Consider the following 22175-nt stretch of genomic DNA (forward strand, 5'->3'; position numbering starts at 1 on the left):
CAGGGTGTAAACAATTTTTTATCCAATCAGCTGCTCTCTACAATGCGAATGTCCCTCCCCCAATACCATCTGCCTCTGACTAGTAACAGCAAGTAGCAAATCATAGCTCATGCTGTGACATAAACTTAAGGCTATTGGCTTTTTTTAAAAAAGGGACAAGCCCTTTGCTATGTCCCGCCCCAGCTTCCTGTTTTAATAGGAAATACATCAACACAGGAAAGAAAACTGTGCTTGTCAAGTCAGTGGAGAAGAGGAGAGGCTATTTCTGTGTGGTCTTGTTCTTGTTTCAGACACTTAGACATGAATAATGCACAGAAATCTCATCTATTATAAAGGAAGGATAAAATAAGAGACATAAGTATTCTGTGATATTTTCTTTGGAAAGTTTTGCTCTGTCCATCCTGTGGCAGAATCTCAGACTCCACCTGTCCACTCACTACTACACCCTTTCCTTCTTTCTTGTATATCCATCTTTCCTTACTTCTGTGCTTAGTTCCCTCCCTCCCTTCCTTCCTTCCCTCCTTTTCTTCCTTCCATCCTCCCTACCTTCCTTCATTCCTTCCTTTCTTTCTTCCATCCTTCCTTTATTTACAGTATATCCATATCTTCCTTCCTTCCTTTATTTATATCCATATCTTCCTTCCTTCCTCCCTCCCTTCCTTCCTTCCTTTGTTCCTTCCTATATATCCCTCCCTACCTACTATCTTTCCTTCCTTCCTTCCTTCATATATATCCATCCCTTACTTCCTTTCTTCCTACTTGTATTTCCATTTCTTCCTTCCGTCCTTCCTTCCTGCCTTTCTGCCTTCCTTCCTTTCCTCCCTCCCATCCTTCCTTCCTTCCTTCCTTTCTTCTTTCCTTCATTCCATCATATACACTATATGGCCAAAATTTGTGGACACCCCTTCTAATTAACGAATTTGGTTACTCCATTAAATACAGAAAAGAATAATATTAATGTTTCTTTATGTAATGGCTTGGGCTTTGTGTGCTTCCAAATTTGTGGCAAATGTTTGGGGATAGCCCTTTTCTGTTCCAGCATGACAATGCCCCTGTGAACAAAGTGAGGTCCATAAAGAAATGGTTTACTGTGTTTGGCGAGGAAGAAATTGACTGGCCTGCACAAAGCCCAGACCTGAACCCCACTGATCACTTTTGGGGTGAACTGGAACAGCAACTGTAAGTCAGGCCCCATCGACCAACATCAGTTCCTGACCTCACTGATAGCCTTGTGTCTGAATGAGAGCAAATCCCTGCAGCCATGTTACTACATACAGTATAGTGGAAAGCCTTCCCAAAAGAGTGGAAGCTGTTATAACAGCAAAGGGGGAAATTGATGCCTAAGGTTTTGAAATCAAATGTTCATCAAGCACATATGGTGTCCACAAACTTTTGGCCATACAGTGTATATCCATCCCTTACTTCCTTTCTTCCTACTTATATTTCCATCTCTTCCTTGCTTCCTTCCTTCATTTATATCCATATCTTCCTTCCTACATATACCTTCCTCCCTCCTCCCTTCCTTCCTTCCTTCCTTCCCTTTCCTCCCTTCCTCTCTTCCTGTATATCCCTTCCTTCCTCCCTCGCTCCATTCTTTCCTTCCTTCCTTCCTTCCTTCCTATATATCCCTCCCTCCCTTCATACCTTCCTTCCTTCCTTCCTTCCTCCCTCCCTTCCTTTCTTTCTTCCTATCTATCTATCTATCTCAGCTCCAGTCTCTCGTTTCATACTCTCTCTCTTTTTTCTCTCCCCCCCTTCCCCCCACCCCAACTCACTCACACCCCTCTGTTGTGTATATAGATGTGTGTGTTGGAGTGTGAAAGATGCAGTGGTACATATTTGATAGTAATGCTTTCTGACTGCTACCCCCCACCCCCGCCCCCTCCTGCCCCGTGAGAGCCCTGTGTGGGCTGTTCTGCCGACGAACAAGCCGAAATATTTATATTGAGTGCTGCTGCTCGACTATGTTCTCTGAGTGTGTTTGGATCAGGTGTGTGTGAATGTGAGAGTATGTGAGTGTATGTTGGCATACACTGAGGGTGTTATGGCAAGCAAATTAAAAGGGGGAGGGGGGTGGATAATATATTCCCATATATTATCCCCAGACAGCTGTGTGAATTATGATTGGGGATGAAACTGATTATGCCAACAAATACTTGCTGAAACACAAGCACAGATACAATTATAAAAAGACATTATGGTGAGTTCACTAAACAGTTGTGTCACTTTTGTGCGTGGTATTTCAGTGCAAAAATCTACGTCTTATACACTAACCACATGCAATCCAGTTAACCTTACACTAAAGGTGCCCAAATAGTGTTGTAATATTATAAAATTATAGTCATTCTCTTCAGAGCAAACACAACTCCTTTCTATGTAAATTAGGCTTTTTATAGATTGCACCTTATTCACAAAAGTTGGCACTGTTTGTCTGGCGCAATTAATATAGCGCTATTACCGCTGACAGATATCCAGATCTGCATTTCTGCATATTAAAGAGCTGATTCAGGTGCCTGGAATGCAGCTTTCATTGGTTTTATGTTAGCACAGTAGCCCTGCAGTATACACACAGTTGTTGTCACAGTTGTGTGTGTGTATGCTGCAGATTACCGTAATCACAGATCTACACTCGGAACCCACCAGATGGTGATGAGTTGTAAAATCCTTTTAACAGAACTACACACAGCAGTGCACGCTCACACATAGTGTTTAAAGACAACATTGACATGAAATGCAGAAGTCATTTCTGTGGCACTAGCATCACCAAATGATATATCCCCCTCCCTTCCATTGGTTGGCCAAACAGATAGTCCAACAACTAATGCCACAAACTCATGCCATTGGTTGAACCAATGTTGTTATGTGGAGTTAGCTGGGATGCTCAAACAAAAAGCGCAATATTTTAATAAGTGTTAACGCTTTTCGAGGGAATTGACATAAGAATAGCTTACATATAACAGTCTCTGCATATTAACCTGTAATAGGGGGGAAAAAATTACGAATATCCCAAAAAAACTACACACTTTACCCTACATTAATAATATCATAGCTTTACATATTTCATCCAGTCAAATCCTGAAAGATAAAATTAGCATACAATATTCAGTTTCACCCGTAAATATGCTACATTACAAGAATTAAATTGTAAAAGAATGGAGTTTTTGCCATTCTTGTTGTCTTAAACTGCTCATGTAACAGGTTTTGTGTACTTTCATTATGTATACTTTTATCTTCTTCCTTGTTTAGTCTTTTCACCTTTGTGCTGTTTGAGTTCAATAAACCTGAGCTTGGGTTTATCAAATTCTGGCAAAGCCGTTGTTCCAGTCTGTAAATGTAAAAGCTTGCATGTGTTGATGCCTGCAGGTTTTTTTTATTGTTCAAGTCTTTTAAAATGTAAATGCTCAATAAGTAAATCAATAATTGTTCATTTACAATTGTTATGTATTCTCTTGAAGATTTGCTAATTCAAAAGCATCTATTTGTGAAACTGATACCAATTAGTGTGTGTTTTTGATTGAAAGAGCGAACTGGCTGTTAATGACTGGGATTATGCTGTGTTTCTTCCCCCAAATGACTTTTGTTTGTGGTTGTTTCTGTTGTGTTTGTTTTTGTTTGTTTGTTTGTTTGTTTGTTTGTTTATGGGCACAGGCACTTAATGGCTTTGTGTTGGTGGTCACCTCTGAGGGGATAATTTTTTACTGTTCTCACACCATCCAGGATTACTTAGGATTCCATCAGGTAATAATCCTTTTCAACACTCTCTCTCTCTCTCTCTCTCTCTCTCTCTCTCTCTCTCTCTATATATATATCACACACACACACACACACACACACACACGTGTAGTTCACCCACTGTTCAAATACTAAACCAATATCAATCAATCAATCAATCAATATTTATTTATAAAGCACATTTAAAAACAACCATGGTTGACTAAAGTGCTGTACAAGGTAAAATGGTTATTGGAGGAAAATAAAACATACAAAGTAGATACAAATACAATAATAATAAGATAAAACAGGTCACAACAATATACTATTGGTTTACAGTTGATATCTCTGGCATATCTTAAGCCATAACAAATTTTGGCATTAGATGTTGCTGTATATCTCCTAATATATTTTATATCAATAGGAACTTTCACTAGCTAAAAATTTTTAAAGCAAAAACTTGCTTGTGCCTATTAACCCTTTCATGCATACCATTTCATACAATGGTTAATAACTGGGCCCCGCAGAGTAACATCACACATATGTGTTTCTGTAACAGCCAGTTATGTTACAAGCTGCCAGATTCAAATCGGCTTTCGCACCAACACAGGCTGCGCTGGTCAAGCGTCTGTTATTTACATGTGCTCAAACACTTACTCATACAGTCTTTTAAACCATAGAATAAGTTTATTTTATATACATACATCCAACTCTTCACCAAAGTACAACAATAAAAAGTTTACAGCTCTTATACGCACAGTCAATACATCAAACATGATCTACCTCCGATGCGTGTTGCCATTTGTTTACATTCATCGTCAAACAAACAGCTACTCAAAGATTTTTTTTAAGAACATAATATGTTTATTTTATGTAACAAATAGCCATATTGTCACCAAAGTACCACAATAACAGTTCACAGCTTGTATATGCACAGCTGTCATATCTAAACGCGATCTTCCCATGCACACAGCCACGTCTGATTAGGTGCAGATGCAGTTTCATTCACACAAACAGTAACTCAAACAGTCTTTTCAGGCATATAATACATTTGTTTTCTGAAACTAGGTTTGTTTTCCAAACTATCACAAAAATACCACAATAACAGTTTAAAACTCATATACTCACAGTGAAAACATACTGATCGAGCGCGATTATCCGATGCACGCAGCCATGTCTGTTTACATTAGCGCTTGTCTCACACACACTGTCTGAGATGCCAAACAGCGCATATTTACAGCTATAAAAATTAAATAAAACCAAAACAGTACAGCAGACATTTATTTACTATACAAATGTTTATTATATACAGTATTTTTTTATGACAATTAAATTGAAAAAAATACTCGTCTACACTCTGCCCCCCTCTACCGGCTGTGCAGTGTCACATGCAAAAATAACTCACTCCAGGGGCACTGCAGAGGAATTTAGACCCTACTCATGAAAAGGTTAAGTATCAAATGGTTGGTGATTGAAATAGAATACAAATTGCTAAAAAGATTTACACTAAGTGCAAATTTTCAACATGAAAAAGTGTGAAATCGAATTGATGCATCCCTATGGACCCCTTCGCACTTAATGCAAAACTTTGTCATATTCGTGTTGATATCATATTCGTTTACAAATGCAAGATCTATTCCTATATGACAATTTTAGTGAGAGTGACAACATATCAGTCATGTTTTAGCGCTTTAGTGATTGTGTTTTACTTCAAAGAACGTAAATGACTAGAGTGCAAATAGCTTTCGTTTAGGTATGCAAATTGTGTACTGTGCGTTTAGTGTGAATAGATTTGTTGTGAAATATTGCTTGTATTTTTCATGTGTTTTTTAACGCGTCAGTCATGGTGAAAATGCAGTACGTTCAAGCCTCTCCATTATTACACCATATTATAGTAAAGCGAAAGCATGCATAGTGATACAAACATAGCCAGTCAGAAAATGTATGATGTTTAAATTACATTTCTAAGTAGAGTGGGATAGACTTAACTACTATCTGTTTGCTCACATTCTCAAAATAAAAATTACGTAAATTTCACCTTTATTCTTAGCACATAAACACAATTATACAGTACTCATCAGATCTGTCTAATACTGATTAATACACTAGTATCTTTCTCTCTTTCAAAGAACAGTTTGAATGATTGTCGCAGTAGAAATTCAATGAGCTTAATCAAACAGGCTTTCCTCTGAGATGCAGCTTCCCAACGTGTAATCCAATACCTCATAATTTACTTATGAAGTTATCCAACTGAGACATCGCTAAATTTGTTTACACTATGTGCCTATTTGTTTTAGTTGAGAAATCCTACAAACTAATAATATGCTAAGGCTTATTTTTGTAGTGTTGTGTGGTAAGTCGCAAAGAGTAGCGTTAATGTTACGCACCTCGATGCTATAATGATAGACACATTGGATTTGAATGTCACCTGTTTGTATTTGTTTGTGTATACTTGCATAGCCATACTTACGAATATAAGCATAAAGTCTGTTCCACACAATGTTTATTTGATGCTAAATACTTCAATCAAAACCACTGGATATTTTAATTCAATGCAAAAAGATTTTGGCAAGTCCAGCGACAACTACTTTCTTAGAAGTGCTCATTGTAGCAACCTGGGAACTATGTTCGTGTACTAAGCTCTGACTCCCAGAAAGTCTCATCAGATTCACATGCCACATTCATTCACTGTGTTTATACAGAGTCCCGCAGCAACCCTAACCCTACCCTTAATCCTAACCCCTTAAGCCCATAGTATACTTCGCTTTTAATGTGTACACTAGTGTATGCTTATAGGGTGAGAGGCGTAAATTTCATCATCAACAAGGAACGTGAGCCCTGTACGTGTGCAGCCTGATTTTTCTAACCACAGATCTTTGTACATATAAGTCTGCACTTGCTCTTACAATTGTTTGCACTAATTAGTGTCCACAAGGTGGCAGCACTCACAGTTGGGCCATTGCTTTCACAAAGTAGTGCAAGAAGATGGACAACAGGAGATGAAGGTGGAAACAACAACAGAGCATGTGTGTGAGGAGGTCAGGAGGTGCCTGCATTTGTACAGCTAAAGTCTGAAAGACTATAAAGACATCTTTCTCGGTCTAAACTCCTAAAAGGAAATACTCCAGTATCACATAGCAGTAGTAGCGTGCATGCATCAACTGCCTGTGTATGCGCACACAGTCAAATGGAGTGAAAGGTTAGAGCATTCGACTGTATGTAGACGCTGCTGTATGCATAAAAACTAAAGTATACTTTAGGTTTAACCTAACCTTACCCTGACCTCTAACCTTATCCCTAACCCAACCCAACTCAGAGCAGCCTTACCGAACTCTAACTTTGGCCTTAGTAGCAGCAAATGCACAATTTACGAGAGTTTTGCAGAACAAGATTTTACCATCTAGACACGACTCTCTTGGAAATTGCATTGTAGGCAACCAATCAGATTGGAACTGGTGATTTCATTTTTGTTTGTGTAATACCAGCCGCGGCCCGTGCATTTTAAATCTAGGCCATCAGTGCAATTCATGCCATTAAGAAACAGTTTCACAATGAATAAGACACCGTATGCCTATCATACATTATGTGGCAGTCAACTAATAATACCAATTGAAATTTTAAAAACACATCCACGTAAGAAAGCCAGAACCAAGGAGGTCTAATACCAAGAAAAAGCTCACTAATAATATTTGCGATTAAAAGTTTGCTTGCAATAAATTTTGTTTCGTCAGGGTACATGGTTACTTTTCAAAACTTGATCCAACACTGAATGCTCAAGCAGCCTAATTTACACTTAGAAAACTCCTGATGTTGCTATAACAATGCAAAAAGCACTTACCAATTTGCTTGAAGGGAAAATCAGCCCTCCTTTCCTGTTTGATTAATCAATCGCATGATCATGCAGAACATTTCATTTTTTTAAATCTATAAGGATCTCTTTCTCAATGGCAATACCAGCAGTGATGACAGCCGACTCGTCAGCAAGATCTCGTGCTCTTCACTTTCAAGTTATGTACATCACTTAAAGAGTGATTGCATCACTCAAGGCCAGCTAGAAGGCCTGGACTGAGACATATCCTAAAGACCACACCCACAAGAACAAATCAATCAATGTGATTGGCTGATGGATCTGACAATCTGACTTTAGATGCCTATTCACTTATACTGTTGAGGGATTCTGCAGAAATTCTGAAGGCCTGACAGGGTGGAGCTCAAACTCACACTTAGCTTGTAAGCATCATGGAATAAATTCTGATTGAATAATTTTTTTTTTGTTTTTTTGCTATTTGTTTGTAGATTAATTAGGAGTGGAAAGCGATTGAAAATACATAGGCAAAAAGGACAATGAGAATGAAAGGATGAAAAAATATTTATTTGTTAGGCATGTTATGCCAGCAGAGAAGGCTTTGCTGGCCCTGAGAAATCGCCACTGTGTAATACACACTAAAGGGTCTCTGACCAGAGTCCTTTAACCTCTGCTCATGTAGAGTTGTGTTTGATTCTGCAAAGTAATCCCTCAACCCTTTCAGCTTTATCTCTTTCACTCTCTCTCCATCTCTCCACCTTTCCCATAGACAGATGTGATGCATCAGAATGTCTTTGAACTCATTCATTCTGAGGACCAGCAGGCCTTCAGACGTAACTTACACTGGGCCCTGAACCCTCCTCCATCCAGCGCCCACACAGATGAGTCCCCACAAGGTCAGTCAAATACATATCATCAGGTGCCTAAACACACAGAAACCTTCTACACCTTGATCGGACTTTCAATGGTGCCAGAATGGTTAGGAGAGGAGGCAGCAAGGGAAAGTTTCAGAAAGTGGAAGCTCCTGGAGTGGCGGAGTAAATGTAATGGCCACTAAAAAGTCCATTGTAATTAGGGAAAACAACAAACAAAGAGGTAGAGACAGAAAGGTGAATATAGTGTATTGGACACAGGATCATTGCTAAAATTCAATGGGCCTGGGACAACATTTTAAAGGTAGGCCCCATCTCTCCTGGGTACAATGAGTAGGCTAAACGATAGAGTATCTTGGGACCCCAGGGACACTTTCTGGTTTCCCACACTGTCTTCGGCTGAGTGATCTAGCAAGGCCCCTGGGCACAGATCTTCAGAGGCCCACCTACATTTTAATAACACAGTGTAAGCTTGAATCTTTCCTTTTTGCTTCCTTCAGATGGAGATCCAGTCCCAAGTATGGCTCTGGTGGCATGCAACCCTGAGCAGCTGCCTCCTGAAAATTCCTCTTTCCTTGAGAGAAATTTCGTCTGTCGATTCCGTTGCCTCCTGGACAATTCCTCAGGATTCCTGGTAAGTGTCAACAAAGTGCTATCTTGAATGACCTCATCTTTAAAATCATGAAATCGAACATTCAGGCTGAAATAATGTAGGGCAGGACTTGATTTTGTCCATTGTAATTAGATTTGATTGGACAGTGAAAAGTTAAGCTATGATATTTTTGAACTTTTCCCTACTCACGCGGCTTTGATTGCATCAACGGAAAGTCATTTCAGAGGCAGAGAAATGTATTATATTTTAAGGAAAGATTGAGAAAAACAACTCTTTTTTTCTTCTTCAGAATAATGAGCAACATTTATTAAGAAAGTAAAAAGGGTCAAATGAATTGATTTCATGTTGTCTTTTTTGAATATACACAATACATGTGAATTCTCCCAATTTATTTTATTCCCTAATGGCCCAAGTTTTCTGTTTATGGTAATAGGTAAAATTAGGTTACACATCAGAATAGCACACCTCCCCTTTTTTTTAGCCAATTACATGTGACATGGCAACCAAAAAGTGATGACCTGGCAACTTTGAGCCAAAATGGCCTGACCCAGAAGTAGAAAGACACGGATGCATTTCAGACCTTTGCCATTTCCTGGATTGTGATTAACCCTTCCCTAGAGGACACATACGAGAGGATACACTGGAGATGTGGTTAAGCATAGGAGATTACAAAGAAACATTTTTTCTCTATGTTATAACATGCACTGATAAATCATTCACAATTCAAAGACCAGGAACATGTATAAAAATAGTAAATAGGGTAAATTTTCATTCTGACTTTAACATGAAAAATGTGATTCTATGAACTGAAGAATAATCCCCAGGTTGACAGCCCACGAAATTCCAGATTCCAAAGGGTGTTAGCGTTTGGCTTAGCAATGCTAACTCTGCTCCTCCGTTGACCACTGTGGGATCAGAAGCCTCCGTACACTCCTTTTAATCCCTCTTAAAGGAGTGACAGGGTCATGAGGAAAGGGTTTTAATCTGCACTTTGAGAAATAGGGTGAGACGGAGAAAGAGAATAACTATAGAACCTGCTTAGTCAGAAAAGCTAAGCAGCTTCTGGTTAGCACATAATGAAGTGAGAGAGGAGTTCAGGAATAAACTTAGCAAGAATAAACGAAACATCGCTGCACTATCAGTGTTGGGGAATGTTACTTTTAAAAGTAATATTGCATTACTCCTTAAAAAAGTAGCTAAAATAATTAAAAAGTTACTTTTTATGTAAAGCGCTACGTTACTTTTGTGTTACTTTTGCATTACTTTTTTCTCACCGCCACTCTCTCTTCTGCTGTGCATTCAATACAAATACAAGAGATATGTAGAGACATTACAGGTCATGCTAGCTACTGTACAATACTCATGTCAAAAAAACATACTAAAACAGATATTTAGAAAGTCTACAATCAGTAGGTCTTCACGTCATATTTATAATAAAGACTTAATAAATGGAATATGCATGATTTGTTTTCCATCGACATGGCAGCCAACATGAATAATGAAGAAAAGAATACCACTGCCTTACCTAAAGCAGCAAAGTCCAACACTTGAATCTGCATCATATATGTCATCATGTGCTGTGCCAATCGACAATGCCAGAGTCAACTTGAGATGTTTTTCAGAAGTCAGGATAAAATTCAGCGGGGAATGCCAACCTAACATGTTCAAGGAATTAAGTGAATATTTTTCACTTAAGTCATCTCAGTGCATGCTTGTTTTGAGCTGATCCACAGTGCGTACGGATGCCACTGGTTGATCGCATACAACTGCAAACGCGCATGTTGATACAACTTGAATGGAATCGATTTTAATGCTACCAAAATGTCTTCAAAACTGTTTCACAAATCAAATTACTTGTTTTTATAGAACAAAAATGTTGAATATTTTAAGAAATTAAGACATTTTGTCTGCGTACACAAACCATGTAGTACATTGCTCGCAGCTTCTGATCCAGAGTCAGCTTTTCTCATCCCATTCTCCCTGTTAAGGGGAGCTGTATCATGGAGCAATTTGTCTGCATAACGCTGGGTTCACACATCCTCCGTGAGCGGGGCGGTTGTGTTGGACTTTCATATTGGTCACGTCTCTTCCGTGAGAAACAGCAGCGCCTCTGCACAGAAAATAAAGTTATCTATGGGGTCCTACACCAGTTTATTTCTTTAATAAGTTCATAATCTGAGGTTATTACTGCTTCAAGGACAACAGCAGGCAGTCACGTGCACTTCATCTTTATCAGCACACATGGTTATGATTGGTTAATGTTGTGTCTATACTGTACACCTAAATACAAAGAATGGCAAAAAGGTCCGGCAGTTTATTAATTCTTTCCTTTTATTAAGTTATTTTATTTAGCTTACTTGCATGTAGACATATAAATTGTAGTGTACTATAGGTTCGGTTTGAATAATTTTGATTTGCTTTTGTGTCTTTCCTATAATCTCCTGATTATTTTAGTGTTGTACTGCACCCAGAGCCGCTGAGCTCAGCGTGAGGCGCTCGGCAAAAATATGCTCAACGCCAAAACTATCCGCTCACTGCCACGTCTGGGATGCTTCTGGGATGCATCACCTCGTGACTCATGCTTGCAGTGTAAACGGTGTCATCTGTTAATATGAGCCGCTCACGCCCCGCTCATGGAGGATATGTGAACCCTGCGTAAGTCAGTGAATTTAGCGAGTATTTCACCCTGTATATCATGCCGTGGCCAGTGGAAGACTAGTCTAATTATCCCTCTGCCTAAACGCGTTAACTGATTTTTTTTTAAATGCATCGTGTGTTTACACATGAATCAGTCGCGTTTCACTCATACGAATGTTGAATGTTAAATGCTTTAACACAGAGCAGTTCGGATGCAAACTGATTCTAGGAAAGTAGTAACGAGCAGCTTAAAAACAAAGCAATTCGGATGCACAAACAGTCAGCGGTCATTCCACGTTGTATGTATTTGTATAATAATGCCGTGGCCATGGGAAGACTTCTTCAGCTTGTGCCTGTGCTATATTATACCACGAAAATGTGTGTTTACACACTTTTAAATGCAGCCTACATGAATCAATCGTGAGAATCAAGGTATCATGAATGTTACATTTTTTACTAAATGTTGCCTTATGAGAACACATTTCTTAACTCTTGCTGTGAATGTCATGACAATGGCAAAGTTTATGACGGCTGCTCATTTAAGCTCCAGTGCACAAAAAAATCCACCACTGCAAATGATAAGTACAACTGGATTCCACTGAAGCGTTCAGATTTACATTCCTTTACCAGCGAAATTTTGCCATTTTATGCCAAAACATAAATCTCAGGGTGGGCTAAAAGAACACTTGTTGTGCTTTGTCCATCGCTGATAAGCATGGCTCATACTCTCTCTAGAACTACAATGCCCATCATGCACACACATAATTCAACTTCATTGAACATCTCTAGTAAGCCTCCCACTCTAGAACTACAATGCCCTTGCACACATTTACTCCTGATTTATCACAATACGGGGAAAGGAGAGGTGTACAAAAGCAATACGTTACTTATTTAAAAAAATAACTTGGGTATTGTGGTCTAAAATAAAAAATATTGCGTTACTTTACTCGTTACTTGAAAAAGTAATCTGATTACATAACACACGTTACTTTTATCACATTACCCCCAACACTGTGTGCAATAGGGTACAACTGACTGCCAGCAGCACAATAAAAAAACGACTGTCAGAGTCATTGATTCTAGGTGTAAAATGACATATGATTTATTTAGTGTTTTTCACAACAATTTAAACAGACAAACATGTGCTTTGTTAAACAGACAAATATGTGCTTTGTTTAAGAGTAGTTAGAATTAATAGTTTGTTCTAGTCTGCATTTATATTCAAAAGTTTTAGTTTTATATTTGAAAATTATTTTCTTGCCATTGAGGGACATATTGTAATATATTTTGAAATTCAAATGCTTAATATATTTTAAATAGGATATTTTTGACGCAGATAACATAAAAACATACAGTACATTTGCACATATTTTAAATATATTTTGGACAAATGAAATACAGTTTTTGCCCTATGGGTTTCATCATTCGCAGTGCATTATTGAAGCAGGTGGTCATTGATTAACGCTTTTGCCATGATTCCTGTTTCCCTGGCAACAGCTGCTTCTCTAATTGGTGGATCTCGTTGTTGGATTATGAGTAGAGTAGTTCAGCAATGAAACAATATTCCTTAAAAATTATGTCTTGTAGCTTCTACAGAAGCATATACTATTGCTTAACAACTTTGTTTTTGATTGGTTTATATGTTGTTAATAATAAATTAATTATCTTTGGAAGAATTTAATGCCATTTTCACATACGGAACCCAACTGCTGCACTCTACTGAAATGATCTTCCAATGAAATCGAGAGATGAAAGCCGAATAATGAACCAATGGAGTCCTGACCTCTCTTTACTAATCCAGGCATTGCGATTGCAAAGAAATCCATTTGCACTGCACTGCAGGATTTCTTTAGACTCTGTCCTTATTTCCTCTCTCTCACTCCTTTATTTTCTTTCCTCTCCATATTTACCAACTCCCTCGAGAATAGCATGACTAGGCTTTGCTTGTAAAGGGAGGAAAGCTAATGGGGTTCTCCCCATATGCTCAGAGAAATGCATTTGCATGAGCAATAAACCTAGGCAGCCTCAAACGTTATTTCCATTACGTTTTTGTTGTTGTAATTTTTAAAATCCTCTTGGTATTTTTTTAAGCCAGAATTTATACATCATAGAATCTAAGAAATCAGTCAAATCCCTTTATTGTCACTCAACCATATACACAAGTGCAACAGTGGGTGAAAGTCTTTAATAGATTTTTAATAGAATAGTAATAGACCTTACTGAGAGTAGATGCCATTTGAATGAGCAAAATGGCCGAAACAGTTTTTCAATTCAGAAATGTAATACAGCTCTTTATTTAAATCTAAATTGATCTTGGTTTAAGGATATTTTTCCTTGAAAACATGGCAAAAATACTGATTAAGAAAATGTTTTTTTGCAATGCAAGATATTTGAGTAGAATTCACAGTTTAGTTTAATGTAAAGGAAAAAATTTAAATTGTTATCATTTATTCATTATAAATGTCCTATTGTCATTATGTTGTTCCAAACACATATGACATTCTTTCTGATGTGGAACACAAAAGGAGATGCTAAGTAGTATGTTTGTATATATATATATATATATATATATATATATATATATATATATATATATATATATACATTATTATTATTATTATTATTATTATTATTATTATTATATACATTATTATTATTATTATTATTATTATTATATATATATATATATATATATATATATATATATATATATACATTATTATTATTATTATTATTATTATATATATATACATTATTATTATTATTATTATTATTATTATATATATATATATATATATATATATATATATATATATACATTATTATTATTATTATTATTATTATATATATATACATTATTATTATTATTATTATTATTATTATTATATATATATATATATATATATATATATATATATATATATATATATATATACATTATTATTATTATTATTATTATTATTATTATTATTATATATATATATATATATACCAATCACAAAACAGCGTGCATTCAGTTATGACACATTCTGAACTGGTCGTACCCCTTTAGTAAGAAATGAATTGGCTTGAACTCTATTGCCCACACTGAGTCAAAGCTACAATAATGTGGTTTGCCAAGCACACGTCAACAAAATCACAGCTCCAGCTGTGTACGTATATCTATATAATACTACGTGTATCAGTTGTGTATGTCTTTCATGCAAATACATCAAGTCATGCTTGCAGATTTAAAAGACTTTTTGTTGTATTCTGCTTGTAAATTATTATTTTTTTATTTCCTTATAATTCGACTTAAGATTGTTTGGTTCCTTGTTCATTTCATCAAACTGCAATCATGATGAATTGTGTTTATAACATGCATCAGACAGTTTCAGTATCATACAGTTTCATTTATATTTTAGTGAAATCTCTTTTGATTTGGCAACATGCATTATATTTTATGAAAATTTCCCTTTCTGTATAACCCAAAGGCCCTGAATCTCCAAGGACGTCTGAAATTCCTGCATGGACAGAACCAACGATTGGATGACGGGGGCCAAATGCCACCCCAGCTCGCCCTGTTTGCCATAGCAACACCCTTACAGCCTCCCTCCATAATGGAGATCCGAACCAAGAACATGATTTTCAGAACTAAGCACAAGCTGGACTTCACCCCAATGGCCTGTGATGCAAAGTAATGAAGGCTCCATTAAAATCCAAAATATTACATTTGAATCTAGCAACAACTAGTTAAATATTTTCACTGTGGCTTCCCAGCTAGCACAATTATTTTATAATTTGTAAAAAAAAAAAATTATTAAAAGTCTGGAAAAGGTTGTGATAGAGATTTTTATTCCTAGTTAATATGAAAACATTTAATAAATACGTATTTTCACAACATTACAAAAACGTTATGACGGTGTTAGTACATAATACCCTTGCAATTTTTTATCAACCTTATTATCATAAAGTTATTTATACGTTTCATTTAAGTGTATAGATTACTTTTCTTTTAAACCTAAACAACAACAAAAAAACTTTTGGCAAACATTACGTTTGGTGTGGTTTAGTTTTTGAGGGTACTTAAAGAAAACCAGTTATTTTTCATAATATTTCCTAATGGTTTTATGTTGGTTGTATAAAAGATGTATTTGTGACTTAAATGCAACTTTTGAAAGTTGCAGATTGGTACTGATTATTTTTGGTAATCCAATTATGTAAAAGACATCATGTTTTGGATGCATTGTTTTTTACATTTTAGTTATGGCTTCTAGAACTGTTTAAAAGTGCTGTACTGTGATGAAACCTAACACCAAGCAAAATGCAGTGTGAAATGTAAAAAAAAAAAAAATTGTGCTCACTCAGTTATTTCTTATAATAATAAGAATTATTTTTTAAGTATTTTGAAAAAGTTATAATTTGACATGCAGTGTATACATATTTTACCACAGATATCTTCACGACTAAAATAGAAAATGTTATCGAAGTCACTTATGTTGGTTCTGACTGTGTTTTAGGGGTAAAATCGTTCTTGGCTACACAGAGGCAGAGCTGAGAGTTCGTGGTTCAGGATACCAGTTCATTCACGCAGCCGATATGCTCTACTGCGCCGAGAACCATGTTAGGAGTAAGATTTTCACATTTTTCATTTTGTACTTTTGTTCAATTAAAGTACATTTATCCCAAAGGAACTACACTGATGAGCCAAGCATTATGACCACTCACAGGTAAAGCGTATTAACATTGATCATCTCCTAACAAGGCCACATGTCAAGGTCTGGGTAGATTAGATGGTAAACGAACAATCAATTCTCATAGTTAACGTGTTGGATGCTGGAGAAATGGGCAGGAGTAAAGACCTGAGTGACTTTAACAAGGGCCAAATTGTTATGGCCAGACGACTGGGTCACAGCATCTCTGAAATGGCAAGGCTTGTGGGATGCTCCCTTTCAGCAGTGGTGAGTCCCTACTGACAGTTGTCCGAGGAGGGACAAATCACAAACCAGCTACAGGGTGTTGGGTGCCCAAGGCTCATTGATGCACGAGGGCAACGAATGCTATCCCGTCTGGTCCAAACCGACAGAAGGTCTACTGTGGCAGAAGTCACAGAAACTTTTAATGATGGTTACAAGAGGAATGTGTCACAACACACAGTAAATCGCACCCTGCTGCATATGGGGCTGCGTAGCCACAGACCGATCAGAGTGCCCATGATGACCTCTGTCCACCTTCGAAAGCACCTACAATGGGCACACGTGTATCAGAACTGGACCTTGGAGCAGTGGAAGAAGGTCACCTGGTCAGATGAGTCCTGTTTTCTTTTACATCACATGGATGGCCGTGTATGTGTGCACCATTTACCTTGGGAAGTATGCACTGTGGGAAGATGACAAGCTGGTGTAGGGAGTGTAATACTCTGGGAAATGTTCTGCTGGGAAACCCTCGGTCCGGCCATTTATTTGGATGTCAGTTTGACCCATGCCACCTACCTAAACATTACTGCAGACCAGGTACACACCTTCATGGCAGTGGCCTCTTTCAGCAGGATATTGTGCCCTGCCACACTGCACACATTGATTGGGAATGGTTTGAGGAACATGATGTAGAGTTCAAGGTGTTGCCCTAGCCTCTAAATTCCCCAGATCTCAATCTGATTGAGCATTTGTGGGATGTGCTGGACCAACAAGTCTGATCCATGGTGGCTCCACCTCGCATCTTACAGGACTTGAAGAATCTGCTGCTAATGTCTTGGTGCCAGATAACAAACGACACATTCAGGGGTCTTGTAGAGTCAGTCTATGCCTCGGCGGGTCGGCGCTGTTTTGGCAGCATGCAGAGGACCAACGGCATATTAGGCAGGTGCTTATAATGTTTTGGCTCATCAGTGTATTTCAAAGAGGAAATTAACTAAAAATGCAACAACATGTCAATTGCATTGATCCAGTGTTTAAGAAATAGCTATGCTAAACTAAGTCTCTGCTGATGCATAGTGACATTGTTGCCAAGGGCTTAGTGGCTAAAATAAAATCCAGTGACACTAAAAGGCTTTAGCTCTGTGTGCTTAAAAAACACTTGAACAAGTAACAGTGCTCCCATTCAGTGTGGTTCATGGGAGATGATGGGGATTTACATCTAAGGAACTCCATAGATTTTATCACAGGAAGTAACATATGTTGATGATTTATGGGTAAGCTTCGGGTGGTTCTGGTAAATTCTGGTTTTTCTAGTAGAAAAAAGAGGAATATTTTCCCATAATCACATAGATTATGGTGGAGATTGTACAAATCCTTGGAGCTATGAAAAGAAAACTAGGGTCACAAATTCCTATTAGCATTTTTCTGTGGAACCAAAAGCCTACAGCCTCAATCAGTGCATAAACAACACCAGTGAGGTTGACTCTTGATTTTGATTTTAGTGTGTGATTAATAATCTGACAAATTTGCACAGCAATTTAAGTAATTTTCTATTTTCTATTTGGACATATAAATAATACCTGCACAAGATCTGTTAAATAGCCAGGCATCTGATAAAGAAATTGTCCCAAGATTTGTAATAACTATAAGTAATTGGCTCCAAACACAGATTGAACAGCGGTGGCTATTTCAGTTAGTACTTGCTAGCCATTAATGACAACCTAAAAACAATGTTACAAAAGGTTGCATAATTTGGGAACCAACATTTAGTCAGCCTATCTGATAACTATAACATTAAATCATGAACCAAGCATGACATGTATAACTAAATGCTTTGCAATGTCAGAGAGTTAAGTTTAAAAACTGTTGACCATTACCCTTACAGTGATCAAGACTGGAGAAAGTGGCCTGACTGTGTTCAGACTGCTTACAAAGGACAACCGCTGGAAATGGGTACAAGCTAACGCTAGACTCGTCTACAAGAACGGCAAGCCTGACTACATCATCGCCACCCAGAGGCCTCTTGTGTAAGTATATAAATGCTAATGTAAATGTCAGTGCTAACTGGCAGGACTGTAAGATTTTAACAATAAATGAAAGGACAACTTTTTACCCTTCTGCTAATACTGTTTCTTATTCATTTATACAGAGAAGAAGAGGGTGGGGAGCACTTGAAGAAGCGATCTATGCATCTTCCCTTCACCTTTGCCACTGGAGAAGCTCTGCTGTACCAAACCGGCTATCCCATCCCAGGCTTCTCCGACAACCTTCAGGGCAAAGGAAAGAACAACAAAACCAAAAAGAGCAAGGGGGATAAAAGCTCCAAGGATGATCTGGACCCCAGCTCTCTTCTGGGAGCCATGATGAGACAGGACGAGACGGTTTATGTTTGCCAGCCTGCAATGGAGCCAAGAATGTCCTTCCACAGTAGCCTCTTCAGTGAGCAACGAGAGACTAGCACTTTCTCTTCTTCTGCAGAGAATGATAGTTGGAATCCAGCACAGAATGGTGGAGTTGCAAGCTCCAAACAAGAGCCTTCAAGTTTTGACCCACTTCTGGCAACATTAGACTCTCTGTCCCTGGAAAACGAGGAGAGCTGTTCCAACAGTGAGCTCTTTAATGCCCTAGAGAACCTCGGGCTCAATGCAGAAGATCTGGAGTTACTTCTTCTAGATGAGAGGATGATCCAGGTAGAGATGGAACCAGATTACATTCCATCTCTTAACGATATTCTCACCAACAATGAAATCCTTTCCTACATCCAGGATTCGTTGGAGAACCGGATCGAGGATTTACCAAGTGCTGAAGATACTCAGATCCCTGTTGCTGCACTAGATTCTGCTGAACCTCCTAAGCCATGTTCTGCTTCCGAGTCGGCACCTCAAGTTACTTCCTCCATGCCTGCTCAATACATACCTTTCTGGCCACAAAATCAGCCAGCACCTATAGTTCAGCTTTCACAACAGATGCAGCAACATCTTAACGGTCAGTCGGTTTGTCACAAAACCGAGAACTGGATCCAGGAGCCAATGCCTCAGGTGTCTACAACAAATACTGAGACAACTACATTTAACCAGTATGACTCCTTGTTAGTTAACTCGGTAACAGGTGTTCACAATGGTCACTGGGTCACAGAACACATGCAAACCAACTTAAACAAGACCTTACAGTTTGGTGACAAGATAACGGAAACTAGTAAAGCACAACCACAGCAATGGCAACAAAATCAGTTGCCACTCCCATTCCAGTATAAACACAAAACTGTTGAGGGTGGTGACGCCCCTACAAATGGCTACAGTGACCCTCAGTGGCACGGATACAACTTTGCCGACCCAGTCGACTTTGTTGCAAACGGATCTTGTTTTCCTAAAGGCCAGACCCCACATATACAGAACACAATGGGTAACCATGTGGGTTACAGTATGGCTGACAGATCAGGTGTGGATTTTACAATGAACAGCAGTTCTGCTGGGGATGTAGGGCAGTTTCAGGGAATCGTGGCATCATCTTCATCCTATCAGCAAGGTTATCTGAAACAGCAGCAGCAGCCAAAGGTCACATCCACTTTTTATGCTTCCTATACCAAACAAAACTCCTCACTAGAGAATATCCTGGGATTAGCACCACCTCCGAACCTTCCCTCAATGACAGATTACAGTTCTGATATGACCCATGACAACACCCACAGTAAGGTAAGAACTAATAAGGGAAGATGGACACGCTCTTGGGAGAAAATCTAATGTTGGTTCTGGAACAACATTCTTATTAAAGAATTACAGGCCACACTTATCCATAACCTCAAGACCTGTGGATAATTTACCCCTAAAATCAAATTGTGAAATGTGAAATGATTGGTTGATGTTGTTCAAGCCCCTAAATGCCAATGCTAAATCTCTAAACCCTATCTGACTGGTTGATAGGAATGTTGTTCCAGGATCAACAAGGATGTTAAACCAGGAATATATCCAACTTGAATAAAGCAGATATAGCAATATTTCTCTGATTATTTTTATTGGGAATGACAAAAGGTATTGCATTACTTTCATTTGTTCATTCGTTCTTTCTTTCTTTCTTTCTATCTTTCTTGCTATATGAATATATGGCATAGATTGTTTAAAAATGTCTTTAACATTTCCTATAATGGTAAAGACACTTTAAAGTCCCCATAAACTGGTTCGACAAGTGCAGTTCTCTTTCCTGTCTTTAAACAGGACTTTGGGAAGAAAAGGGCAGAAAAGCCTAATAAGGTTTCGATTGAAAGTGGTGAGAACGGTGCAAATTTGGCTGAAACCGTGGCTGAAAACCTGATTGAAGCGGAGCTGGCTGCGGTAGAAACAATACCCGTGACTGAAACTGTCGGAGAAAAGTCCGATGCAGCTGGGCTCACTAATACTGTGCTGGTTTCAACAGAACCCAGTACAGATGCTGAGAGATCGGAAATGTCTACCAATAAAAAAAACAATGAAATAGTGCTAAATGTTGTGGAAAGTCAAATCAGTAACCTGGTTGACGAAGCCGAGCCAGGTTTGGGGAACGTAGGTGTGGATGATGAATCCGTGACAGAAACAGCTGAGGCTGTTTTTAAAGTTCCTTGCTACAAGGTTTGCTAAAAAAGCTGATTTCGAAGACTGTGATGAACCAGATGAGATAGACGGTGAAAGTGATCTTTCCGACTTTATCGTCACTGTTTCACAGAATGAGTGCGCAAGTCGGAGTTACACTGTAGATGATATAAAAAGGTTTCTGAAATCTACAAAAACAAGAGAGGTGTACGTTTTCTTAGACACTTTATGCAAAACTTTGCACAATTGCAGTAGCGAGGAATATTTAATCCTTGGGGGTGATTTTATTTGTACTGCGCAAATCCTTGACTGAAACCACATAGAGCCTCGTATGCCCTCACGCAAGCGGCTCATCCAGGTTATAAAAACACATGAGTTGACTGACATTTGGAGAAACTTTCATGGTGTTCAAAGACAATATTCATGGGTCCATACAAGGTATAACTATATGTCTTTAGCAAGGCTTGACAGGTTTTATGGTTTAAACACCACCTAGGTGTTTTACAAGCTGTTCTATTAATCCAGTTAGCTTTTCAGATCACAGTTTGGTGCAGTGCATTATTATCCTAAGCTCTGTCAAACCAAAGAGTGCTTATTATCATTTTAATACCACTCTGCTGAATAATAAAACATTTTTAGACACTTCAAAATTTTTCTGGGGAGAGTTTAGAACCACAAAATCTTCCTTCCTGTCCATACAACATTGGTGGGATTTTGGTAAAGCACAGATAAAACAACTTCCAACAGTATACTCTCAACATCACTAAAGACATGACCCAGTCTATGAAAACATTAGAGGCAGAAATTGGTCATCTGCAAGAATTAACAGATTCCTCTGGAGAACGTAGTCATGTTGAGGCTCTCTCAGTGAAAAAACCTCAGTTAGCTGACCTACTGGGGACAAAGGTACAGGGAGCTCTGGTTCATTCAAATTTTTTAAGCATGGATCAGATGGATGCACCCTCCAAATATTTGTTTGGTCTCAGAAAAAGAATGGCCAAAGGAGATTTATTCATGCTTTGCGCTCAAAAGCAGGGCTAACGATGTCAGACTCTGCAGAAATACGAAAGAGAGCAGTGT

General features: G+C 38.2%; 1 protein-coding gene across 1 annotated transcript in view; it reads left to right on the forward strand.

Moving 5' to 3' along the window:
• Positions 1-22175, forward strand: part of LOC127438767 (aryl hydrocarbon receptor-like) — a 56892-nt gene that overhangs the window by 25814 nt on the left and 8903 nt on the right. Inside the window, exons 4-10 of the mRNA XM_051694609.1 lie at positions 3649-3738; positions 8286-8412; positions 8889-9022; positions 15112-15314; positions 16138-16247; positions 18419-18560; positions 18683-20225. Coding sequence (XP_051550569.1) covers positions 3649-3738; positions 8286-8412; positions 8889-9022; positions 15112-15314; positions 16138-16247; positions 18419-18560; positions 18683-20225 — 2349 coding nt within the window. The remainder of the gene's footprint in view (positions 1-3648; positions 3739-8285; positions 8413-8888; positions 9023-15111; positions 15315-16137; positions 16248-18418; positions 18561-18682; positions 20226-22175) is intronic.

Source organism: Myxocyprinus asiaticus, chromosome 50, assembly GCF_019703515.2.
Source record: "Myxocyprinus asiaticus isolate MX2 ecotype Aquarium Trade chromosome 50, UBuf_Myxa_2, whole genome shotgun sequence".
NCBI lineage: Eukaryota > Metazoa > Chordata > Actinopteri > Cypriniformes > Catostomidae > Myxocyprinus > Myxocyprinus asiaticus.